This window comes from Artibeus jamaicensis, unplaced genomic scaffold (genome assembly GCF_021234435.1).
Source record: "Artibeus jamaicensis isolate MK-2021 breed Jamaican fruit bat unplaced genomic scaffold, CSHL_Jam_final contig_1015, whole genome shotgun sequence".
NCBI classification, from domain to species: Eukaryota; Metazoa; Chordata; class Mammalia; order Chiroptera; family Phyllostomidae; genus Artibeus; species Artibeus jamaicensis.
In genome coordinates this window covers 11,624,988-11,651,099 of record NW_026521194.1, presented here as the reverse complement: position 1 = coordinate 11,651,099, position 26,112 = coordinate 11,624,988, and the positions used below count along the sequence as shown (strand labels likewise).

Here is a 26,112-nt window from a genome sequence, read left to right as displayed (position 1 = left end):
TGGCTCGAGTGTAGGAAAACAGACCGGAAGAAGGCAAGAGTAGACGCAAGAATAAATGTTAAGAGGTCAAATGTTAAGAGGCATAAGTAAAAGATAAGAGACTAGGGAGGTGGTGATAGGAAAAAAAAGTAGAATTATTGAAAAATATTTAGGAGCTAAAATTCACAGGATTTGGTGATAAAAGAACACAAGGGGAAGGAGGTGACAAGGGTGATATCCATGTGTCTGGCTTACACCACTGAATGCACCCAGAGAACATCGATACAGGTGACCAGAGAGAGGCCCTGCCAGGGCCCTGACCATCCCTGCACATCCTCACATGGAGTACCAAGGAGGCGGGGCCCTGCCTGCTCCTCATCCAGGCCACTTCTCAGGAGTGTCTGCAGCAAGCAACTACAACAGGTGTGGTAGTATCTCCTTGCGGGGAGGGGGCGGAACGGGGGACAGGAAAGTAAGCCAATTTCTGCTTATTACAAAAACATTCAATTTCCCAAGCTCACTGCATGTGAAAGAACCCACATTGAGACCTTTGTCACTTATGATCAAAGACGCAAACCTGCTAAAAAATTTGCAAATCAAATCCAGGTATTTCAAAGAAAATATGATAAAATATTTGCAAATTTTAAATGTGTATACCCTTTCACAAAGGAATTTCACCTCTAGTAATCTATCTTATAAAACATACAAAATATTCATGCATGTGCCTGCCAGAGATGTGTAAGAATGTTAATCATGGTGATGTTTGTAGTAGCATAAATGAGGAAAAAAGTCAGCGTTCATCAGCTGGGTGAGTTAACGATGGGGCATTTATACTACAAACTCTTAGCTGTTACATAATTAACTAACATGTGAAGACTTTGAAGACATGTCTGTCTAAGTGTGGCAAAATCCCATTTATATTTTAAAAATTCTATTGCATTTATATTCAAGTTTTCCATAAATTCAGAAAATAAAATGAGATGGTTAAACGACAAAAACAGTCCTTCTGAAAAAGAAAGGAACCTATGCTTTCTGGTTAAGGGAAAACCGTAGAGAGAAATTTTTTCACGTTTACCCTATACACTCTATACCATGTGTTATCAGCTACCAAAAAAAAGAATGTTCTCATATATTTATTACATAAATTAAACAAATGAAAACAAAACTGGGGTAAGAGGAAGCAACCACAATCAGAGGGCAAGAACTTTCAGTCCCACCCCCTGACCTCCGAGAGGGGAGAGCAGCTAGAGGTTGAGTCAATCACCAATGGCCAATGATTTAACCAATGGCACCGATGTGTGAAAGCCTCTACAAAAACCTAAAGGATGTGCTCAGAGCTCCCGAGCTGGTGAACAGGTGAAGGTGCTGGGAGAGTGATGTGCCCGGAGAGGCCATGGAAGCTCTACACCCCTCCCCATGCACCTCGTCCTGTGCATCTCTTCCATCTGGTTCTGCCCAAATCAAATCCGTTTGTAATGAGCCAGTTATGGAGTAAGTACAGTATTTTCCTGAGCTCTGTGAGTTACTCTAGCAAATTAATCAGCCCAAGAAGGTTGTGGGGTCAGGGGGAGGACAGTCTGTGAGATCTGATGCCATCTCGAGGTGGACGGGGTCCAAATTGAGTCAAACTACAGGACACCGGCTGGTGTCACTGAATGGCTCACTGTGTGTTAAAGCCCACACCTGGTGTCCGCAGTGAAGCGGTGCCGTGGCGTGGCAGTGCAAGAGCTGAGGAGACGCACAGAAGTGAGTTCTCCTTGCCTGCACTGCGCGTTAAAATCTCTGTATGCACCGTATTTTAGACCTACCAGTCTTGCCCATTAACAGATGCTCAAGAAACCGCCGGCGAGAGAACTGTCCCACCAGCACTCCACGTTCATTCCAACAAGTGACCCTTTCAAGTTCTTCTACTTTGTTTTTGCCTCTAAGCTCATACATTTTGCTTTTAAAAATATTCCTTCAAATTCTCCCCTTACAGACAGGTAAAACCAACCCAGGCCACGAGCACAGTGGTGAACATATACTTAATATTCGGAGAACTGATAAATAAATTATTTTATATCCTTCCTTAAATCGGGATGAGTATTTATACAAGGGAGGTTAGAATTCACTTCAAGGGCTAAAAGTTATCTTAAGAATCACTCGTCCAATTCTGTTGGTTTAAAGATGAGGGATGAAAACTGAAAGTGGGAGGTGGACGGGAGTCTCCTAACTCACAACCCAGCGCTCCTCTCTCCACAGTAACTGGGTATCAAAAGGCCGTTTCAGGCGCAGAAGCAAAACCTGGAAAGGCAGGGGAGCCACCAGCACACCACCTTGCAGGTTGAACGGTGACTGACCAGTAATGTCACGGGCTCCACATGAACAATGTCATAACAGTCTCCCTCACTGGGACACTGAGGACATGTTTTCTGTGCTCTATGCTTTAAAAAAAGAAAGAAAGAAAGAAAGAAAAACGAAAAAGAAAAAAGGAAACTACCCGTATTTTCGCCATGTGCAATGCACATTCTTTGCCCACATTTTTGAAGGAAAAAGATGCGCATTATACATGAGTACAACCTGAAATACCTTGTATCTGTTCTTGTGTTTTGTAATTATTTGTATTTGTAACACAAAATTCCTTGTACTATAATATGTATCTGTTCTTGTGTTTTGTAATTATGTTACAGTAAAATTTCTCATACCATAATATGTTCAAAAATAAATGCTAGCATTCCTTTATAATACAAAAAACAAGTGTCTAAATATAAGCAAATAAAGAACTGAATTAAAAAATTAAAAATAAAGTTTCTTCCTGAAAGTCTGGGCCCAAATCATGGGTGTGCATAATACAAGGAAGCACTAAATTACATACGACAAAATTCAGTACCTGAATTACGTTTTGTTTTTCTCCTCAGAGGTTACTCCCTATTCAAGATGCAAAGAAGTTTGTGTGAAGCTTTTCTTACATTACAGGATCTAAGGAAACATTTTAACGAACCAAGTTCTAAAATTAAGTCACTGTAAGAAGAAAGCCCTGGGGTCTTACCCCTAAGGACTGGCAACACCCACTGTTCAGGAAATATGCATGTCTTACATGACCAAGGTGTTACACAGACTTTTTTCTTCACACCAAACACTGTTTTATTATTTTATCCATTCAAAGTTAATAACACACTAGAAAGTTAGTAAAGTAAAATCTCAAAACTTCTCTAAAGCTCAAAATCGAATCTTCTATTCTTCTACCTCATGTTTCTTGAGTATAAAAGTACTATCGTTATAAATAGATCTGCCAAGACAGTACTTTAGACAGGTTTAAAAAAAAGAAAAAATAGTGCATTTTGAAAAACAAAAAATTATTATTTATCTCAGCAAAAATTACGAAGACATGACCCTGCCTAGCAAAGGAATTCAGTCAAACTGCACTCCACTCCGAAGGAGTCGTCCCTTACTCCTGGGGGAAAAATGGAAGAACTGCACTGGGAAGACAGTGGTAACTGATAAACCCGGGGAAAGCAAGTGTGTGTCTGAAGAAGGACCGACCCTTCCACATCCTTTGATGTCGTAGCTGACCTTCAACTCCTGCAAATCATAACAAACAGAATGAGGTACATCAACTCACACAGAGATTTAATGTCTAAATTCAACAAGGTCTCCCTTTGCAGTGGTAAGTAGATTTCAAACTAAGTCATTTCTGATATAATCTCAAGTCTAGAGGAAAGGTCGAAATGAAATGTTACCAGGATTACGTTTTAAGAAAGACTGAGGGTTATAAAGACTAAAGGTTTATCCTCTGGTAGTCTGTAAAAATTTGTATTTTTTTTATTTACAATTTTTTTTAATTTCAATATAGATAATGATATTTTCAACCAAAAAGTCAAATACTGAAGTCCTTGATCTTATAAAACTTAGAAAATACAGAATTAGGTGTTTAACAAAAATTTAAGGCTTGTAAGTAGCAGCAACACATTCAATCTAAAATTTCACTCAGGTGTACATATTTCTTAAAAAGCAGTCAACAGCATATATCCACACAATTTATAGGTACACAGTAATTTCACTAGTCATCCAATAATACTAAATGTAGTCAAGAATATTTTAATTGTACATATTGTCCTAACTAAGCAAGGGCCACAACAACAAACATGTTGTAAATTCTGAATTTTACACAGCACATCTCAGCTAAGACTATAAAAAGCAAAACCACCCCCACTGTTGGAAGTAAACCACACTATTAACAGCTACAACAGTTTTAATGGGTGAGTGCTTGTAAGCATGGTAAATTACCATATTCAATTCAGGAGGAAAAACACTGGTCCTTCCTCTCCATAGTCAATTCCACAATGATGGCATCTAAGGGGACTCGGTTCTCTGAGCTGAAACATTTCGTAGTGCTCCACAGACTGTCCAGGATCAGAGGTGCACATGTTGCCAAGGAGCTGCTTAGCCAAGTTTATTCTTAAAATTGAATAATAAACTATAGAAAAGGGAGGCAATTAGAAATGTGATTTAGCTATCATTAATCTACATCAAAGGAGTATAATGATGTACATTGTGTGCCTTTCAAATTATCCTCCATTATAGGTTTCACAACAGAAGTTGAGAAATCTCTTTGACAAACTAGCCCCCTATTAAAAAAAATCAAAGGAAAGTACTTTGCTACCATCTGTGCAACATTAACGCCCTCACTGAAGAATGATTATTCTGTAAGCTAAGAAGTGCTCAGTTCTATCTAAAAAAATAATAATAATAAAAGCAACACAGCTATTCAAATGCTCATCTTCACCTATTATAAAAGTCACAGCATATGTGAAACACTATATAATTCGCCACAGAAAGACCAGCATCTCTCCCTCAAACCAGAAAATAAAACTGTGATTCAATGAAAGCATAATCACAATTTTTTTAATGTCAGCAACACCAACATATATTTTGCAGAACTTGACCAGCACCTGCAAGGTCTGATTTAATATGATGGAGCCAAGAGAAAATAAAAACTTAAATTTAACTCCAATAGAAGAAAGCAAATTATGTTATAAAGAATACGGCAAAATTATCCATAAATGGTTGTCAGGAAAATTTATGACCGTCTCTTCCTTTTAAAACACACTGAACCGAGGGAAATCTGTGCAACTATTTAGAAGCTCATTTTAGAAAGTATTACTGTAAATCAGGCTTCTTTATCTCCTGTATATACCACATACTATGTCCATGACTTGACAAGTTCTTCCTAATTATCCACCTTAATTACAGTAATTACATATTTTATAGTAAATGGAAATAACATGGTTCACTTGGAAGATAAATTGTGAACTACAGCTTTAAAAAAATACTGAAATGGGGGATGTCTAACCATTGCTCTCAATTCATCTTCAACACTTGACTATTTAATCATACAATTCTGGAGCTAGACCTTAGGAATCACTTAATCTAATACCTTTATTTTATGAGATCATCTCCAGTTTCCTCATTATAAAGGAGGTCAACCATTATTTGATCCAACTATTATTTCTCTCTACTCATTCACCTTATATCACTTGTTTTAGAAGTACTTGCTGGATAAACTAACATAAAGGTACCACATAAAATATATTGAATAGGTAAACTATACAGAAACACTTTCAAAAATCTCAAACGTCCTTCCAGGCCAGTTTGTCTGGAGGCACACTGGGAGAAAACGCTGCTGACAATGCAATTCACAGTGAGTAGGAAGAGCTCTGCACCATGGCAATGAGATCTGGATTAAAAATTTATATTGTAGATAGAACTTACATTTCTCAACTTCTGTGAAAGTAGCAAAGGAGGATCTTACCATTATAAAGTGAACTGTCAAAACCTAAGAATCTGTTTTAAAACTGTTTTGTTTTAATTACATTTAGTCTCTGGGCTATGAATGAAATCTTAGCACTGCTACTTCTTCTCCAACTCAATTCAGTAAACATAATGAGCACCGACACTTCTCACAAAAGCAACGTGCTAAAAGACAAACAAAAAGCAAGACACTAACTCGTACAACTGAGAACTTTGCTTAACCTAGGTCCTCAATTCCCTCAACTACAGAATAAAGGGATTAAAGATAACCTCCCAGCTCCGGAAATTCTGATTATATATTATCCAAACTGTGACATTTCAAATCATCTTAAAATAATTAATGTTTTGCCCTGGCTGGTGTAGCTCAGTGGGTTGAGCGCGGGCCTGCGAACTAGACAATCGAGGTTCGATTCCCAGTCAGGGCACATACCGGGGTTGCTGGCTGGTTCCCTGCAGGCCAGTTCCCAGCAGGGGATGCATGAAAGGCAACCATACATTGAGGTTTTTCTCCCTCTCTCCTTCCCTTCCCCTCTAAAGATAAATAAATAAAATTTAAAAAAAATTAATGTTTTAAGGCCAGCACTACTCCAGTCTGCTAAGGGATAAAGTAATTGCTTATTATATAATAAGGAAAACAAATACAAAATAGCCACAAAGTGAATCACCAGAATTCTCTCCCCAAACTCCATCTTTACTCTTAGATGAGAAAGATGGCATTCTAAAGGGCCTCTGATCCCATACGAAGACTTGTTCCAAACAATAATTTTCCTAAAAAATTTTTTGATGATGAAATATTGAGGCATTTCAACACCATAATGAGGATTCAAACCTCACTGACTACAGTAAAATTTCTGGAGAAGTCATCCACCTTATTCTTCTTTGCACCCACGGCACCTACCAGGTGCCTCAGTCCGCCACAATTTACTACTCATCAAGAACTACTCCACTTCCCTTCTTTCACCATTACAAATGTCACATGACTTGTTATGGTTTAAACTGTGTCCTTCCTAAAATTCATACATAGGAGTCCCACCCACAGCACCTCGGGATGTGACCCTCTTTGGAAACAGGGTCATTATAGATGTAATCAGTGAGATGAGCAGGGAGGGATTCTGATGCAGTATGAACAGTGTCCTTTTTAGAAGTGGAAATCTGACCCAAACAGGACAAGGAGAATGCCAGGCGAACAGCAACACCACCATCCACCAGGTGGGGAGAGAGGCCTGGAACACACTCAGCCCTCACAGACCCTGAAGGAAGCAGCCTCACCAACATCTTGACTGTGGACTCTAGCCTGCAGAACTGTGAGATAAGACTTTCTATTGTTTCAGCCACCCAGTTTATGGTGTGCTCCTTCGCTCTGGGAGCGCTAGCAAGCTAGTACCACTATATTACCACTAATAATCACTGCACAGCAACTGGAGAAGAATCCAGTCCTAACATCCTGACAGGACACAAATCTCGCAGAAACACCCCAAATTCCCTCATTTCGCCAACATTCCTAACAGACCGCACATCATCTGTAAGGATATCATGAAAACCACTGTCACGGAGACATGAGCATCTTTCGTGTTGTACAATTAACTCAAGAGGTTCACTGACCCTCCCCCTCCACCCCCATCACTGCCAAAGATGCAGGGACCCTTGATTAACACCTGGTGCTTTAATCAATGTGACAGGGAGGGGGCGGGGACCAGATCACACAGTAATCTCCTTCATTAGGAAATAAACACTATTAGCACTGTCTCTGAGTAAGAAAGAAAGGAACAGATGAACTTAATAATAAAACTTTTCCTCATTGTGCTCTAATGAGATTTACAAAACAGTATTTTTTTCAAAAAGGTAAGTACTTTTAAAAATGTGTATGTGTATAATTCCATCTGAAAATCAGTAAAACTTCTAGCACTATAGCAATTTTATCATAACAGAATGGAGTCTAATATAATAATTAGATAAGTAGATGAAAACTTTTTATAGATAATTATGATTTTAATTCTTCTTAAAAATATGGATGTGGTGAATAAGACAAAGGGTTCCACTTATGTCTTCATTTTCTCCAATCACTTAATCCTTTAACAGTTGATACCATATTGGAAAACTAAGATCAAAAGATTTTAAAACAGAAGTCCAGCCCTTTTATATGCACTATACCAATCATTAGTGGCTTCCAGCCAGTCAAGAAACGGTTCTCCTACATAGAAACACAAGTTAAATTGACGTGATCTGGTCAATAAAAGGACAATTCCAAAATCTAATTATAAAGCTTCAAAACACTTTATGTTCCACAGCTAATTAGTTCTCAGCAGAAAGCACAATAGGAAGACACACAGTTAATATGCAGAGTCTAAGAACAATTTGGAAAACATTAACCCCCATTTAAATAAAAAAAGATAAATATTAGATTTTTGCTCTTTCAAAGCGTGCGCCATGGAAGAAGGTGTATTCTCTCTTGTAAAAGTGCATTTACGTGAGTTTAGGGCAAAATCACTAAATAAGGACAAAATCATTATTCTCTATGTACATTACACAAAAATTGTCACAACTGAAAAGGCAGGCAGTGCAGGTGGTGAGAAAGTCTCTGGGCCACCAGTGGAAACGTGGGCTCTGGTCCTCCTGCTCTTGGTGCTGACTGTGTGTGACCTTAGCAAGATCATTTGACCTCCGAACCTTGGTTTCTTGTCTATGAAAATGGGAATCAGACTTAATTGTATGGAAGGCATGTGTCACTCAAAATGATTCCAAACACTATAAATCTGAAAAACTGAAATATGTCATTCAGAATTCCTGATACATCTTTACACATTTTACACAATCAATACGAATTCATCAGTTACGTAACTAAGAGACAGTTGAAATTTCTCACCTGAAAGCTCATTCTCATGTAGCAAATTGCGAAGCTTACTACAAAGCTGAATAATGTTGTCCAACTGTCTGTTTATCTTCACATCCTGTATCCAGGCTGGGGTACTACACACTGGACACGTGGTTCCGAAGCAGTCACTCACACAGTCACTTAAAAAAGATTAACAATACATGGTATAATTATCAACGCAATCAGCAGAATCTGAATTCTAAAAAGTAAGTATAAACAGTGTTTGAAGCAGAAGTAAATGAAGAAAAGGTTGTTCTAACAATGGGCAATTACAAACATTTTTTATAGTGTTTTTTAGTGTGATACACACACAAAATCTAATGTTGCTCAGGTTATTTGCAAAGAAGAGACTATGTAGCCAGATGTTATTAGTCTGCATAACTTTTCCCTGCAAATAAATCTAAAACTTCTAAAGGGCAAGAGCACAGAAGAAGACATAAAAAAACATATTTACAACTTAATAAATAACAGCCATGCATCTCAACCTCCCTATCCTTAACCTTAACACTGTGCTTCATGAACTACCTACAATTACCACAGGAAAAGGAATTTTTTTTGTTTTGTTTTTGGACAAGTGTCTAAAAGCTTAGTAGTTTTTGAGAAAAGATCTTTGGTTCTTTCAAGTACTTCTATGACCGTAGATTCAATTAAATTCCCTTGGATTATCTACCCAGGAGTTAGTCTCATAATTAGAAGGGTTTTCCTAACTATGCAGGTTAAAACCCTTTGCAAATCTGATGAAGACACACACAAGTTCTTGTAAAAAAAGGTGAGGGGAAGGGAGGGTCACAACCTCCTCTGAAGCCTATCTGTGAATTCCAAAACAAGAAACCCATAGATCCACTTTCCTCAGCCTCACCAGACAGGCTCTAGCAGGACTGCTTAATGCAATGGCCAGAAAAGCCTCATTTCCCCCAAACACTCTATTGCTTTGCATGTGTCCTACTCATTTAGTGCAGAGGATTCTTACAACATGAGCTCCCTTTAGAAACCGCCTATGGCATCTCTAATCTTTGTATCCCTAGATCCTAGCATGATTTCTGAATCAAAGTAACTCAACGATGTTGTCCAGTGAATCTATAAACTATACTGGGGCTGGCAGAGGCCGTCCAGATCACTGGGTACAATACATGTAAAATTCCTTTCTTTAAAGAAACTTTTTTGAGTTTGTTTGCTCAGAGTTAAGAACTCTTCACCTGGAACCTGATCATATAAAGTATGTAAACTAATTCCTCAGAAGATTTAAGTCAAATGTTGTGTAGTATTTAATTATTTGAGGAACACTAGTGAAAAACAGTCAAATCCACTCATCAAAAACCATTACCACTCTGGCCAGGTAGGTCAGTTGGTTGGAGTGTCATCCTGATAAACCAAAAATGCAGACTCAATCCCTGGTCAGGGCACACGCAAGAATCAACCAATGGCACCAGCCAGTGTTGCTCAGTTTGTTGGGTGTCATTCCACAAACCAAAAGGTTACAAGTTTGATTCCTGTTCGGGGCACATGCCTGGGTAGTGAGTTCATTCCCAATCAGGGTGTGTAGGGAAGGCAACCAATCAATGTCTCTTTCACATCACTGTTTCTCTCCCTCTTCCTCCCTCCCTACCCCTCTCTCTAAAATAAAATATAAAGACAAAAAAAATTTCACCAATAAATGCATCTAAATGGAACAACAAAATCGATGTGTCTCTCCCTAGCTCTAAAAAACAATCAATAATTAATAAAAATGTTATCTTATTTTTGGATTAAGAAAATGAGACCCAGTTAAAGACCTACCCAGCAGCACACCAGCACCCAGACCTGTCTATTTCATCTATTCTACAATATAATGTCCATCTCATAACTGTTCTCAAATTTTTATACACACTAACCCAGCGTTCTGGGGACGTGTCATTTCTCAGTAAACCTGTGTCACTGGGTGAGCCAGTATTTCCCAAATGACCAATGTGCGATATCATAAAATCATGCTTGGATAAAAGAATCATTCCAAGTACAGCATTAAACCAATGGAATTTAACAGAATAAGAAACCCATTGACATGGTTTTAGATTCCACACTGTTACAAATTTAAGAAACTCTCACTTGCCAAGAAGTGATATAAGTACCAAAGGAGAATATTCAGATTATCTTATTATACTTTTTCCAAAAACAGATACATGTAAGATCAGATTTTCTTCACAGTTCAATCAAAACTAGGTATCACAACAGACTAAACATATAAGCAGATATGAGAATCTACAAAACTGTAAAATAGTGCCATTCCTCTCACTATTTTTTCTTTGTTTTGTAAAAGTTATTTTTACTTAAAAAGTGTTATTTGTGTTAGTATGCAATGGGCTTATTATTGTTGTTTTTAAATGATTTAGTATTTTTAAAACCTGTTTTATATGGTAAATACACACACACACACACACACAAACTCTCACAAGCACTTTAGGGTCCTTAATTTTTAAGACTATAAAGTGGTGTGAAACCAAAATGTCTGAAACCCCTGCTATGCCTTAAGTGACTTATTTCTCAAAGTGATTAAGTAGTGTACTACTTTTATAAGGAGTTGGCATATAGTTAACTTGAAGCTACACAACACTTTCAATGATAAAAAAAGCTGCACCTCTCCGAAAAGCACCTTCCTTGACTTGTATGTTTCAGCTGGACTGGAATATATAAAAAAAAATCTTTTAAACTGCAAGGTATTTATGACATTGTTCATCAGTTTTATACAACTCCAAATCTGCAAAAAATACAAACAGCTACCTAATTCTTGGCATCAAAGAATCAAAATGAACCACAACTGTACTGAATTGTTTCTTTCCTACATTTGTCATCTAGAGATGACCATTTTCTCTTCTAAGGTGTTCTCCTGACTCTCTTAACCTTTCATTGGCCATTTTAAGTCTCAGACCCCTTTAGAATCCAATTAAACATTGTTATGGATCTCTCACCACCCCCTTAGTAACACACACACTTTATATGTAATCTTGTAACAGTCTGTTGTGTTCCAGCAGTGTTGTCACAGGGAGTGCATCAGCTGAAACAATGAAATCTGCTTGCTACAGAGTGGAAACAGAGCAGGTATCCTTTCATAAGGGGAGGCCTTTTGGAAAACGTGACATTGTAACTGATGAAGTTAGCCTCACCCAAATTTAATGAAAGTACATTCCAGGTAAAAGAAATAGCATGTGCAAAAGTCCTGGGGCAGGAGTGAGTTTGCTGTCACAGGAACTTAAAGGACATGGCTGGAACAGGTGAGCCAGACAGAAGTGCAGTCCAAGAGGCGGGCAGAAACTAGGTCTTGTCCAGGGTTTTGTGGACCTTAGTGCGGAGTTTGGATTTCATTCTAATCACAATAGGAAGCGGTTGAAAGGTCTTAAGGAGGACAATGGGTATGGATGTGATTTACATTTTTAAAAGATCACTGACAAGTAAGAGGAAAGTGGGGAAGGGAACCAGTTATGAACTTATAACAATAGTTTGTGGAGAGATACTATGATGATGGCTTGGACCAAAGTGTAAACAGTAGTAAACAGAGAGAAAGAGAAGTGAGAAATTCAAGATTCGGGGTGCAACTGACAGAACGTGCAGATGCGGGGTAAGGCAGAAAAGAGCAATCAGACACGACTCGCGGTTTCTGTCTTGACCAACTCTGCGTCAGCAGGGCACTCACTACTACAGAGATCACTGAGGCAGGGACTGCTTACAGGGATGGTCAACAGATCTGCTCCGAATGTATCAAATCTGAAATCCCTTTCATCATCCAAATGGAGGTACCGGGTAGGTGACAGGTACTATTCCCTACCTCATCCTCCTGCCAGAGATCCCCCATGTAACAGAACTGTTCCTAGAAACAAAATTGGGATCCCAAGCATAGCTGCTTCCCCCACCACCCCAACCAACTTATGTCACATAGTCAATTGTTTTCCTGTGTGCTTAAACTTCACATTGCAGTTTACTCATGCCAGAGAAATTCAGTCATAACTTGAACTAATGAAAAGACTGACTGAAAGGAGGTTATATTAACCCTGTTCAAAGACAATTAAACTAAGACTTTCAGTCCTTAAACTGACTTCTCCTGAATAAGAAACAGAATGAAATGAAAATCTCATGTTCTAGTCTATGAGCCACAGCTTTCATATTACTACATGGATATAATTTCACAATAACTGTTGTAGCTTCAATTGTGTCCCCCAAAACATTTTACTTCTAGCACCTATGAGTGTGATCTTATTTGAAAATTGGGTCTTTGCAGAGAGTCATGTTAAGATGAGACCAGCAGGGTGAGCCCTAATCCAATACAACTGGTATATTTATGAAGAGGGGAAACGTAGAAACAAACATGCACACGGGAGAACACCATGTGAACATGAAGGCTAAGACCACAGTGATGCGTCCACAAGCCAAGGAATGCCAAAGACTGCCAGAAGCCGGCTTCTGCCCCAGAAAGCAGGAAACACGAGCAGAACAAAGTCTCCCTCACAGCCCTCAGAAGAACAAACCCTGCTGACACCTTGCTCTCAAGATTTCTAGCATCCAGGAAGGAGACACAATAAATTTCTGCTGTTCTAAGCTGCCCAGTTTTTGATGCTTTGTTATGGCAGCCCTAGGGAACTAACACAGCAACTGTAATTTGGAAAGTCTACACTCAAAACTAACTGGAACAAAAAAAAAAAAAAGAGAGAGAGAGACATATCTGAATTACATAATAAATATAGCAAAGTTTAAAAAAATAAAAAATAAAAAGGCCCTGGCTGGCGTAGCTCAGTGGATTGAGCGCGGGCCTGCGAACCAGAGTATCGCGGTTCGATTCCCAGTCAGGGCACATGCCTGGGTTGCAGGCCAGTTCCCAGCAGGGGACTCAAGAGAGGCAACCACACATTGATGTTTCTCCCACTCTTTCTCCTTCCCTTCCCCTCTCTCCAAAAATAAATAAATAAAATATTAAAAATATATATAGCAAAGTTGCTTATTAAACTTTATAACTTTGATCAACTCATCCTCTTTAAGCTTTGATTTTTCTCATTTGTAAATTAAGACAATTATAAGGGTCAAAATGAGATAATGTACAGTAAGTTACTTTGCAGTCTAAGGCAGTGACACAAATATAAGAAATATTATCAATATGATTACATGACTGTTACTAGTAAGAAATCATTGTTGCTACGTATGTATCAATATAACATATATCAAGCCATAACTACTCACCTACAGAAGATGTGCTCACATCCTCCTAAACACACAGGCTCTCTCAGAATATTGTTGCTGTTTGAAGAAAGGAAAACAACCAAAACTTAGTCACTGATAGATGAACATTTATACCCAACATTTCCTAAATCCAAGGCCTAACACTACCATATTTCTTTCTTTTCTCAAAGCAGAAGATATTAAGGATGTATCCATCCTGGGTAAATATTGTATCATACCAGCTGAATTCAAATACTGACTACCAAATTCTGTACAAATTGTAACACTTTTAATAACATTATAGAGGGAAAGTCATAGAAAGCAGTAGCTTTATTCAACCATTTCAAACTTCTTTCAATAGGCAAAACCAACCACAGGCTGCTTCTTACTAAGATACATCTCCACCTAATGATTCAAAATGTAAATCCTAAATTTCAAAATGAGACCCTGAGCTGAATGACCATATAATGTATCTTCCAAGTGACAGCATTTCTGAGAGTGAAGAGGAGTGATAACTGAATAGGAAGCTGGAGCAGGTCTAATCAGACCTGTCCCAGGAAAATCAGGTCATCTGATCACCTTCTGTGTAAGAACCCATAACAAAACATTGATTCTGTCTATTGTTAAGTAGCCCCCTACTTTTATAGGCACCTTGTCAAAAATACAGCCATTCTTTCAGTTCACAGGAAGTCAACTGTTTTATTCTCAAGCAAGAGCTAACAGGAAACATCAGGCTGACAATCACTCTGCAGACTGAATGAGACCCACAGCACTGTGCGAAGTGAGACAGAAACACAATTCCCAGTGCTGTCCACTGAAAGACTGGGTGTAACTGATAATCCTAAGAAGGTAATGGCACTAATGAACACACACCCAGTCATTATATTCCGAGGGCATAACATAGCAAGAGCAAACAGAAGATTTTAAAGGATAACAGTTTTTTTGTACTTGGTTTACTATGCTAATCCTAAGATCTTTAGATATTTACACCATTATTATTCAATTACCACACAGCAATAAAAACAATGGTTAACTTAGACATACCACATATCAATAAAAACAATTTTAACATTTCTTATAAGACCAAATATATCACATTGAACATTTTAATAGACTGAAACTTAAAAGTGAAATTCGGCTTTCAGAAAGAGTGCTAAAAATACATTATGCAGTCCTGGACTGTATGGCTCAGTTAGTTGGAGTGTTGCACCATAAACAAAAAGGTTGTAGGTTCAATTCCCAGTCAGGGCACATACAGAGGTTGTGGGTTCCGTCCTGGTCAGGGCATGTACAAGAAAGCAACCAATAAATGTTTCCCTCACACTGACGTTTCTTTCTCTTTCAAAAAAAAAAAAAAAAGCAGTGAAAAAATGTTATGGGATAAGGATAAAAAATTTTCAAAAACAAAACAGAAGTTACCAAAAATGGTGCTTACTGACATTATAAAACCCATTACTTTTTAAAAACTCACAATATCTGATTTTTCTATCATGCCACATGGAATACAGTGGTAATGACTTGTGAGGTCATTACCACACAATTTTGTAATTCTGGCAATTAAGACGATTTCTAGTACAATTGTTAGCATAGGTAATTAGATAATTATTAATAAGGGAGAGAGCAAAGGAAATCAGATATTAAACTTAATAAACTGGGACGCTGAATCAGATATTAAGACAGCATTCCATTAAGCTTACTTGAATGCTATGGCATTTAGAAACTCGTTCATACACTCCAGGGGACTGCTCAGGACGAGGGGATTTAATCAAGAAGGGAATTTAATCCACAGAACAGTCAGGAAATCTCCCCAAGGGCAATGCTGGCCTGGCCTTGTACTGGGCATCGGTGGGAGAAGGGCAAATTCCTCTGCTGGCACATGCGCAGTAGAATCCAGATGACGTAACAGAAAATGACCTGTGGTCAAAAGTCAAGATGGCGCACGGGGAGATGTTTCTACTTTTGGACAAGGCAGTAAAGATCAAAATGGCAACACAAAGGGGCGGAGCCTAGCCTGAGCAAAACCAGAAAAATAACCAGATTGGATACAGGGCGCAGAACCCAGGAATAATCAGGACGTTGGATCGGGTAGCTGAATGGCACCATACTCATTACTGAGCCCAAGAAAATACAAGGCTTAAGGAAAGCTTCAGGGCCTAGAGCCTGCGCGACCACTGCGTCCCAAAGAGTCTGTTACTTCCCCTAACCCCAATAAAATCTTGCCACCACCTTTAAACTTTTCCACACCTGTGTCCTTTGAAACTCTTTTCTCTTGGAACTACGAAAGAACTCATTTTCACCAGTAACACAATGTGTATGCTGCTGCTTTAATTTTTGTGCATTTTGACCTAACCTACTCCATCTCCCAATCAAGTGTGTTGAATTCTACTTCGTTAGAAGCTCTGCCTCTGCGATCTCACATCCTCCCAGGACAGTATCCTCTAGCTCTTCGATTCCATCACCCTGACCAAATCTCCACCTTCAGGTTGCACTCTACCAGGAAAGAACTCCATTCAACTCTCTAGCTTCTTGAACCCTACAGCCAGCCTAGACCACAGAGTAAACTAGAGTTGGCCAAAAAGTCTGTACGTTTTTTTTACATAAAATCAAAGGCACATTTTTCATTTTCACCAATAACTATCGATTTGGGTATTTTGAATATGTTGGCTATCTCCCATGTGGTATAATTAATTGACTTCTCAATTAATGTATCAATTTGATCACCCCCCACTTCAACTGGTCTATCCATCTGTGAAGCATTGTCCAGCAAGATTGTCCAGCAAGAAATCTCCTGCAGAAAATTTCTAACCACTTTTGACTGGTTCAATCACAGCACCTTCTCCATATACTGCACATACCTTTTTTTATGTTTCACTTGCATTTTTACCTTTATTGAAATAATAAAGCATAGTATGCTCAAAACGTTGCGTATTTTCTTCAAAGTTTTTAAAATGGCTACGCAAAAATTCACCAAGTTTTTTTAAATGCACCCTGTTACGACAGCTGACACAAAACACTCCAACAAAATCATTTCAAATGAAGTTAAAGACAACTAGTGCTACTACAGCCATCTTACCAAAAAAAACTTAACAAACTTTTTAGCCAACCCAATACTTCAGAGGCACGTTTACCACCACCCTACTTCCATAGCCCCTTGGACACTCAGGTATGCAAATCTATGATGCTACATGGGCCCCATAGTCCACTCCCTCTTCACCAGCTCTCAGGCTATGTATGAAAAATGATCATAAACAGAATGATACAAATATATCTCTATAAATTTATGTGGTAGCTTCTTTACTTTTGTACCTCTATCAAAGTGATATATTAGATCTACTGTGAGTTAAAAAAAAAACAAATGGATAGATATTCAAAATAATCTCCATGCTCCTAAATCTGTTAACCTAACTGGAGCCAAATGGTATGAGCTTTTCACCACCTAGACTCATTTCTGCCTCTTCACCCATAATCTTACCCTTCCTTCCAGGTAGAGATGAAAAGATCTCCTTCAGTCATCTTCCTTCTTAAAATGAGCTGTTCTAGTTGTCCCTAGAGCCCATAATTTCTCTGGCTCCTAAAGTATTCTATTCTCATTATAGTCACCTTCTCCCATCTGCATCTAAACATACACAGATAATCTCTCCTTCAACCTAAAAAAAAATTTTTTGACCATGCCTCCCACTCTACCTTCTGCCCCAGCTCTCCACTTCCTTGAACAGATAATTCTTTAAAAGGGGAGCCGATAATTCTTTACTGGCTAAGTTCCTCTCCTCACCTTGCTAGCCCTAACTTCCCACTGTTGAAACCGCTCTCCAAAGCATTTCCAATCCTCGTCATCTCTGCGCAAAAACATTTACATCCCATTCTTTCCTGAAACCTTTCCTTCCACTGAGTTTTAATTATCTTATTTATCTCCCTATTTCAGCACTTCTTAAGCTACTTCTTTTCCTATCTATCAATGTCAGCCTACCCCCAGGATAAAGCCTACAGCATTCTCTGGCTTTCTCTGACAATATCTGACTCAATGCATTAATTCTTCTGTTTCTAAACTTAAATTTCCTTCCTACGATGACTGTCACCACTTATCTATATAGCTCGTACCCTCCACCCTATAAAATGCTACAGTGTAATTAGCAATAAATCTAAACATCTATGAAAAACTGATCAGTTGCACCTATTACTGTATGAACCACAACATATTTTTTGTTGCTGTTAAAGAGGTGTGAAAAGACACTGGGAGAATGACTGAACAGTACTTGCCTGTGTATTGGGGGAAGGACTAAGGAGAAGTGGTATAGCCAAAGCTGGAAAGGGGAGAGCCATCTTCAAAGGAATGTTAATGAAAGAGCTTGAGGGGAACCATATGCCTTGTGGGATATTGATTTTAAGCTGGTTCTTAAGTAACAAAAGACTCAGAACCTTTGACTCTCCTCCTCACCTGCGTGAAGGAAGTCAGATAGAAAAACCTGCTTAAAGAAAGGAAGCATCACCCTACCATCATAATATAAATTCGATGTGGCAGACAGAAAGAAATCTAGCAAACCCTCTTTTATTTAACTTCCTCCTGTTTCCCATCTCTTCTGGGTGGCCCAGAATTTGTTTACCCGTTTGCTCTTTTTCATCTGCCTGTGAATTGCCTACTTCTCCTTGGAAGTCCCAGACTGTTCTCTCTTTGATCTGCCTGATTCCCCCTGTTTTTCAGTCTCAAAACAGACTGCAGTCCTCCATACAGGATACCTTGACTTTCCTTTTTTCTGAGTTTCCTCAACACAGTGTTACCTACCTAGCATGGTGCTATGTGAACAGCAGGATTTCAATAAAGTGAAAGAACCAAATGGAAGACTATACACACAAATGCATATGTGGGGTGGGCAAAAGTAGGTTGACAGTTGTTCATAGGACAGCCATTGCAAGTTATCCTTACAACAGCTTTATTAACTCAAAAGAATGTCACTCGAGACTGTAAACCTACTTTTGCCCACCCTTGTATATTAACAACTCCATTTGATCCTTCACCTATTTTTTTGCTTGATATACATATATATCAAGAAGAATATCATCTATTAGAAAGAAAGAAATCCAGAAAAATAAGAAAAGGCATTTGCATGGTAACAGGATTTCTGTACCTTAAAAATTCCCATCTGCAGTCATACTTCTGTTACTTTACATGTAGTTGGTTTGAAAAGATAGTGAAGTGAGAGGATTATAACTTAGGGATCAACTAATAGTAAGAATAAACTATTTTTTTCAAAGGTCCTATTAGATATAAAATTTTCTTTGCAAAGAAAAACAGGAAAGTCAATTAAGTTGCAATTACAAGGCGGACTTATTTCCTAACTGAATGGCTCCCTAAGCTTCCATGAAATACTGACTGCTGTTTAATACTGGGCCAGACAGCTACCACAGTGCTCTTGTAGTTCAGAAAATCCCCAAGGTATTTTTAAAGTGGAACAGCATATTTAACACCCAGATGAACAGGTTCTCCAAGCCACTTAAACAATTTGCTGTGTTTATGTTTATGAGAATAAACAGTTATTAACAGGAAAGGTGTATGGATAATGACCTGGAAACATTCTATTCTGTACAGTTATGTAGGAGGGCACACCCTGGGGGCCCCCAAAAGAAGGATTTGTAATGGGGTTCAAAACTCAGGGTGTCCAGGAAATATTAAAAACATGAGATGTCCTCACCCCCACAAGTCTGAGCTGGGGGGATGGGATACATGGGGCAGGGCCATTGAGCTTTTTGCATAGCAATGGTTTTGCAGCTAACCTCTAGAATGGTCATTTAACAGATCTATACCCTTTAATTGGTTTCATAGATATGTTAAATAGCTGTGGCCATGCTTTGAGCCAGGGAGAATAGACTGACTTCCACTCAAGATGTAACTAGGAGGCAACTCCCCAGCCCTTGTTACAGCACCTGTGTGAGAGCTTGGAGATGATTGGCTCCAAACCATGGGGCCACACCTGCCCAGACTCACTAAGGCAGCCCAGTAAAGCTGGGAGGATATGGGAGTCCTAGCGGGTGTAGCCGATTGTGGGAGGAGTTGGAAATGGAACTGCAAAGGAAGACTGGCACAGAGATTTAAACGCAGACCTGGGAGCCATTGAAGAGAGAACCATGCAATTTTGGCCAGACTAGGGACTCTCGCAGCCATGTGACGGAGAATCACCATGTAGCTTTAGCAGAGAAATCCATGGGGCTTTGGCCAGAGTGAGGGGATTCCCCCCACCTCCACAGTCATGAGAAGAATCATCATGCAGCTTTAGCAGAGAACCACCACACAGCTTTCTATTTCTTTTCCTGAGATGCGGTACCTTGGACTGGGCAAAGGAGGGAAAGAAGGACTGTGTATGTTTGTGGATGTTTTAAGGGACTTTGGGATTTTGATGAAGACATTAAGTCATTACTCTTAGGTCTGAATAACTGGAATAAATAATCCCTTTCCTTTTTACCAGTCTCTAACACAGAGACCTGTAATTCTCTGGTGAAGGGAAAGGTGAACCTAGTACAGGGGGACCCCAGGAGAAGAAGGGGTCAACTAGGTAACACTGTGGGACCCCCTGCCCTGGCAGCCAATCCAGGAAAACCAAGGGAGACCACATGTGCAGTAGCTTTACAACTACCTGTCACAGTAAAAGCCTGCCAAAACTAGCCAGGAAGGATCCACCCTGTAAGAATAGAGTCCTTTCAGCCCTTGAGGTCAATCTCTGCTTGGAGTTGGCCTGTTACCATGTTCTCTGCTATAAACTCTGGGTGTTCGGTTCAAATCTTTGTCCCGATCACCAAGAACCTGGTTACCTGTGCCCACCTGTGATAGTTTTAATATGCCATGTTCAAGCAAATCACATGGAGAAAATAAGAAAACACTCCTAATTGTTCAGCGTCAGTAACTACTAAATAACTCAATGTGTCGAATATCCCAAAAATCAAAGAGACAACAGAATTCTCTCTATTAATGACTAATTGTAACAGAATCTGCCAAGTGAGACAGATACATAAGCCACAGAGAATATTATGTATACCCCAGCTCAAACAGTTTTGGTTACTCTGTTTTCTATTCCCTTTTCTTCCAAGCAAAAGAGTACATTAAGTAACTGCTGGACTTCACCCACCCCACCTGATGTTTAAATGTTGAGCTTCAAGGCTCAGACCTAGGTACCTGTCTTTATACTATCTTCCCTGCCCACTTCCAAAAGAATGACTTCAATTACCACCTATGTGCAGATGAGGCCTCAATCAAAGAATCCCAAAATTAAGTAAATTAATCCCACAATTTGAAGGGCTATATGATACATACTGAACACCAATGATGCGTGCCCTTTTCTGTATGTATGTTAAATGTCAATAAAAAATTTTAAACAGCATTCAATAAACCTAATAATTCTGGGATCTGGGAACTGGAGGGAGCCTCAAAAATCAATTTACCCACCTTCCTCATTTTACAGAGAATGACACTAAGTCTCAGGAAGGCGACATGAGATGCTCTCCTTGAAAGAAGCAACAGGCATACCCCTGCAAGGTGTTGCAGGTTTGGTCCCAGACCACCTCAATAAACTGACTATCATAATGAATCGAGTCGTAATCTTTTCGCTGATGTTGGGGGGGAGGGGGTCTTGTCTTGCCTTCGATTTGTAAAGAAATGCAACATCTGTGAAGCGAAGGTGTGCCTGCATCTGACCCAAATGAACAGTCCGTTAGGCTACTAATCACTCTGTGATTTGACCCTGCCTTAATTCTCTCCCCACGTGACTCGCTTCATTTTTATTCTACAATTCTTTTTAGCATATTATTTGCTAATAATCCCCTACTTGACTGTTTATAAAAATCTACCCAAGGTCCAATTCAGAAGCCCATGAAACTTTCCTCCACTGTCTCTTTCCTCCACTGTCTCTCTCCACTTGGCATCCCCTTGGCCTCCATCATAATTTCCCCCAAACTGTGTAAACATTTTGTCCCTTAGTATTATTAAGCATATGCTCCTTAAGAGTAGAAAATGTCTCACCATATCCTCATTAATACAGTGCTTCAGTGATTGTTTCTTGCCCTAATAAATAACCAGCACCAGAGCAAAATGAAAGGGATAATTACCTCACTTAAGGATCAGGAGCCTATAGAATCGCCTCCGAACTATGGGAACTCCTGAAAAGGCAAAAACTGACTGCTGGAGTCAGGAAATCTATCCTCTACTTTACACACTCCTAGGGCTCTTAGAACCTAATAGGCATTACTCTAAGTACCTCATAGGTATTGACTCATTTAATTCCCACAACCACCTTATGCAGTACAAACTACTAATTCATTTTGGTGATGATGAAAAAGAAGTAAACAAAGAACTAATCTGTCTGACATCACTAAGGATTTGAACCCAAGGTTCAAAACCCATGCTCTTAACAACTAAATTATGCTACCTCAAAACCTGATCGCCTAGTAAATGACAAGAGATAATTCAGAAAAATAAAATCATGTATCCTGAAAATTACAAGATTACTTTTTGATTTTACTACAAGTTGATTTAAAAGGTGCTAGAACTCCAAGCTAAAATTACCATACGTGCCAACCCATCCCAACAATAAATGTCAAGGTTCCTATTTTAATTCACAAAACAGTACCATAGGACACCTGAGCTTTTGCACTGCAGCTCCTATTATCATTTCCTGCTTCTTTCAGGAACATACTACTCTGCTTTCTGCCAGCCTCTCAAATGATACAGACTTCCTGTCTCATTTTTCCAAATCTTTAAATAGCTTCTTCTGTCTGGTTGTGAGGCGTGGACCTAACACAAATGTTGCATCTGAACAATTTAATCAGCTTCACCTTGGAGCCATACTTATGCTAAAGGTTAAGAAAGGATGCTCTGTAATGTAGCCAATCTACCCTCACCAGCAAATGATGCTTGCTGCAAGCTGAATGTGAGGGTAATGGGGTAATCACTGGCCCACAGGGCAGAGCTTTGAAACTCTGTAAAAGGACACACTGACATGCAATTTCTAATAATATAACATTGCTTCAAATGGTGGGTGGCAAAAGTTAGATGCAGACCATCTTGAGTTGCTCCTTTTGAGTAAATGCTGTCATGCAGCTACTAGGCAAAGGCATAGGTGAAAAGAATGTGTTTTTTCCCTATGGGTAAGAAGCAGCCGATCAGGCTTTATTCGCTAGAGGCAGCGCCAAGCATGCAGCGATACCAAGGGAGGAACACAAAATCATTTAATATCAAACCCAAAAACTATTTTTAAACTTCTGTTAAAACAGAGTTTGACAAAACATTGCTGAAGTGCCGAATCAAGCCAGTAGGCTGTTTTTGTACAGCCCTTGAGCTAAAAATGTTTTACGTTTTTATGTTCTTCACAGTTGTAAAAAACAAATGAAAGAATAAGAGACTGTTGCCAGCAAAACCTAACATATTTACTATATGACCCTTTACAGAAAAAGTTTGAAGAGCCCCATGTTAAAATATGCACGCAAAGAAATTGTTGAGATTTAGTCAATCCATCAGTGGTTCAGATATTAACTTTTCTTTTTTAATCACTGGAGTTCAGCATCATTCTCCAATGAAGGGATGAGTTGTACTGAAAATCCAGGCCTAGCTACTGATGTCTACTTTCAGTCCTGTGGTTCTTATTGTCTACTCACTTCTGTTAAAAACTGGAAAAATATTTGCTAGGGGATAAAAAGTAAAACTGGCTTTATTAGATTTCAGGACAACCTATAGATTATTCATTCATATGTCACCTCTCGTTTCCCCCGAACCATTCAGCAAGCAGATTATGCTTTAAGATACCTCTTACTTATCACTTATTCTCTGACAACCACCACACTTAACATTTTACATGTGTAATTTCATTTGGTGCTTCCCTCTCATAGAATTTTACCTTAATAAAGGTTGGAGTTATTTTCCCACTCTGTTCACTAATGAGTACCAAATGCCTGGAACATGCCTGGCTCTTTGTAGGTGCTCAGTAACTTTTTGAAAACTTACTAACGAGCACTTCCATCACTCAGATGGGGATACAGAGGCACAGAGAAGTTGAATGACTGGGGCCATTCCACAGTGTCAAAGCTGGAACCTGAAATCAGGCAGCCTGACTGCACAGTCCAAGAGAAACACCATGTTGCTGCCCTAGTGCCTCCCATACAGAAATGTATCATCTGAATGTCCAACTTCTCTTAAACTGGCGATGCGGGTATGACCAAAATTGCTCCTTTTATAGCAACCAGCAGAGGCCAGCTCTAAACTTATTCTCTGTTGGATAACCCCTGTGCGAGGGGAAAACACATACAATTCAGGATATCGTCATACACTCACTGTAGCAAAAGTGCCACTTTTCTAAGGAGTGCAACCATACCATGCTCGTCAAAGGTCTTAAAATATAAGTGCAAAACTCTGACAATTAAGAGCTTTTCATGTTTAAAGAAAAAGCTGCTGCATTATTTATTCTCTATGTATAACTTAATTCTGCAAGTTGGAAGTCAGAGGCAAGAATAATAACAATAATAAAATCTGAAAAGGAAATATGGTTGGGAGAGCTACAAAGAGAGAAAACCTGCCACAGCAACACTGACGCTGAAATCCTGGGCTGTGCACATAGCAGGTGCTCAATAAATGCTTTTGGAAGAAATGAAAAGTGAGACCAGCCCTTCTTGGGTTTTATAAGCCTTCCTAGTTTCTATACCAGGAAGACCTACTGGAAAAGGAGAAACAAGGGGTACCAACCATGAAAATGATGTCCTCAGATGGAATCAAAACCTTGGACTAAGAGGACTCACCTGATGTAACAGCATGAAGGCAAATAAAAAGCACAAAAGGATAGTAAGTAGCATCTGTAAGAGCTGGAGCCCCAAGCCAGTCTTTTGACCAAATCAGGGAAATTTGAAATTGAGTGACAACTAGAATGTCAGTATTCATCACACCGCCATCTTCAGCAAGAGTCCCCAAAACTGACTCCCTCCCTGCCCCCCCCCCAAAAAAAAGCTGCTGTGGAGAAAAGATCAAAGACGCCAGCTCAGTAAAGAGTGACAGCGGTTTCAAACTTCGCGCCAGATCCTGGAATTAGCTCGTCAGGACTACACTGACAGATGTGCGGAAACCTTAGCCCCGCCTTAGCCCCACCCGAGCCCTGCGGATTCAAGAGCGGGAGGCGGGGCCAGGGAGACGCAAGTCTAACCACGGCTTCAGGCGATTCAGTCGCCCGCTAAAGTTTGAGAACTACCATCTTTGTTGGGTTTGCTGCCAAAAATAAATAAATAAATAAATAAGGGCACAACGCCACATAGAAACGTGAATGAGAGCCAGGGTATGGAACTCACACCAGATGCCTCGGCAGGTACAAACTCCGCTCGTCTACGCGACTGCGGGACGGGAACGGAAGTAGGAAAGCGGAGGTTTGGAGAGATTCACCACCACCCCCAACACTGGGGAGACCCCCGCCACGCCGCTGCCCTCGCGGCAGCCCCCTCAAGGATCCATCCTCACCAACGCGAGCAGCGCAGCAGCTTCTCCAGCCGGTCGAGCGCGGCGCGGCTGTGGGCCCAATCCCCGCCAGCCGCCGGCTCCATGGTGGACGCGGGGCGAAGCTGGTTCCCGGAGCGGACCCTCAGCTGCCGGTTCTCCGGCATCGCCCTGCCTTCGCAGGAAAACCTCTTCGGACAGCGGGAAGCTGAGCGGACCTGGGCAACGACCGAGACGCCGCTGGCCTGTGACCCCGACCCCTGACACCAGCGATTCCCGCGTCGGAATCCGCAGGACGCCTGGGGGCGGGGCGCGCGGTGTGGGCGGGGCAGGGGCAGGAAACCCGCCAAATTCCAGGCGCGCGGGGCCGGGGGGGCGGGGCCGCGACTGCAAATGGTAAGGCTCGGTGGGCGGGGCCTCTGGGACGGGGAAAGAAGGCTGGCTCAGGGGACGCCCTCTCTCTCCCGGAGGGATAAAGGCAAAAATAAATAAATGAATAAGATTGTGGCAATGAAAAAGCCCTTGCTTTCCTGCGTTCCTGGAGCAGTGTTGGCACCCTCAACTGAACTTCACCGATGAAAAATTACAAACTGAGAAACGTTTAGCTGAACGTTACCTGTAAGGAATGCTGTTTCAGCTACTGTTGAGCTTGGAAAAGTTATGCTCCTAACACTGAAAGTGCCACTCTCTCTATTCCTAAGAAAGTAACCTTTTTCTCCACCCTACCCCGGCTTTTTGTCTGTCAAAGAATGTGTCTACCCTCTTGAGGATCTTTCACTGATGGCCGTAGTTTACAGATAACATTTAATAAGATGTTATTAAGATAAGATATCTTATTGGA

At 40.0% G+C, this 26,112-nt stretch overlaps 1 protein-coding gene across 1 annotated transcript in view; it reads right to left on the bottom strand.

The window, feature by feature from the left end:
* Positions 1 to 25,568, bottom strand: part of BARD1 (BRCA1 associated RING domain 1) — a 64,300-nt gene extending 38,732 nt beyond the window's left edge. Inside the window, exons 1-3 of the mRNA XM_037163572.2 lie at positions 25,296 to 25,568; positions 13,841 to 13,897; positions 8,633 to 8,781 (exon numbers count right to left, since the gene is read on the bottom strand). Coding sequence (XP_037019467.2) covers positions 8,633 to 8,781; positions 13,841 to 13,897; positions 25,296 to 25,438 — 349 coding nt within the window. The 5' untranslated portion in view covers positions 25,439 to 25,568. The remainder of the gene's footprint in view (positions 1 to 8,632; positions 8,782 to 13,840; positions 13,898 to 25,295) is intronic.
* Positions 25,569 to 26,112: the final 544 nt, after the last annotated feature.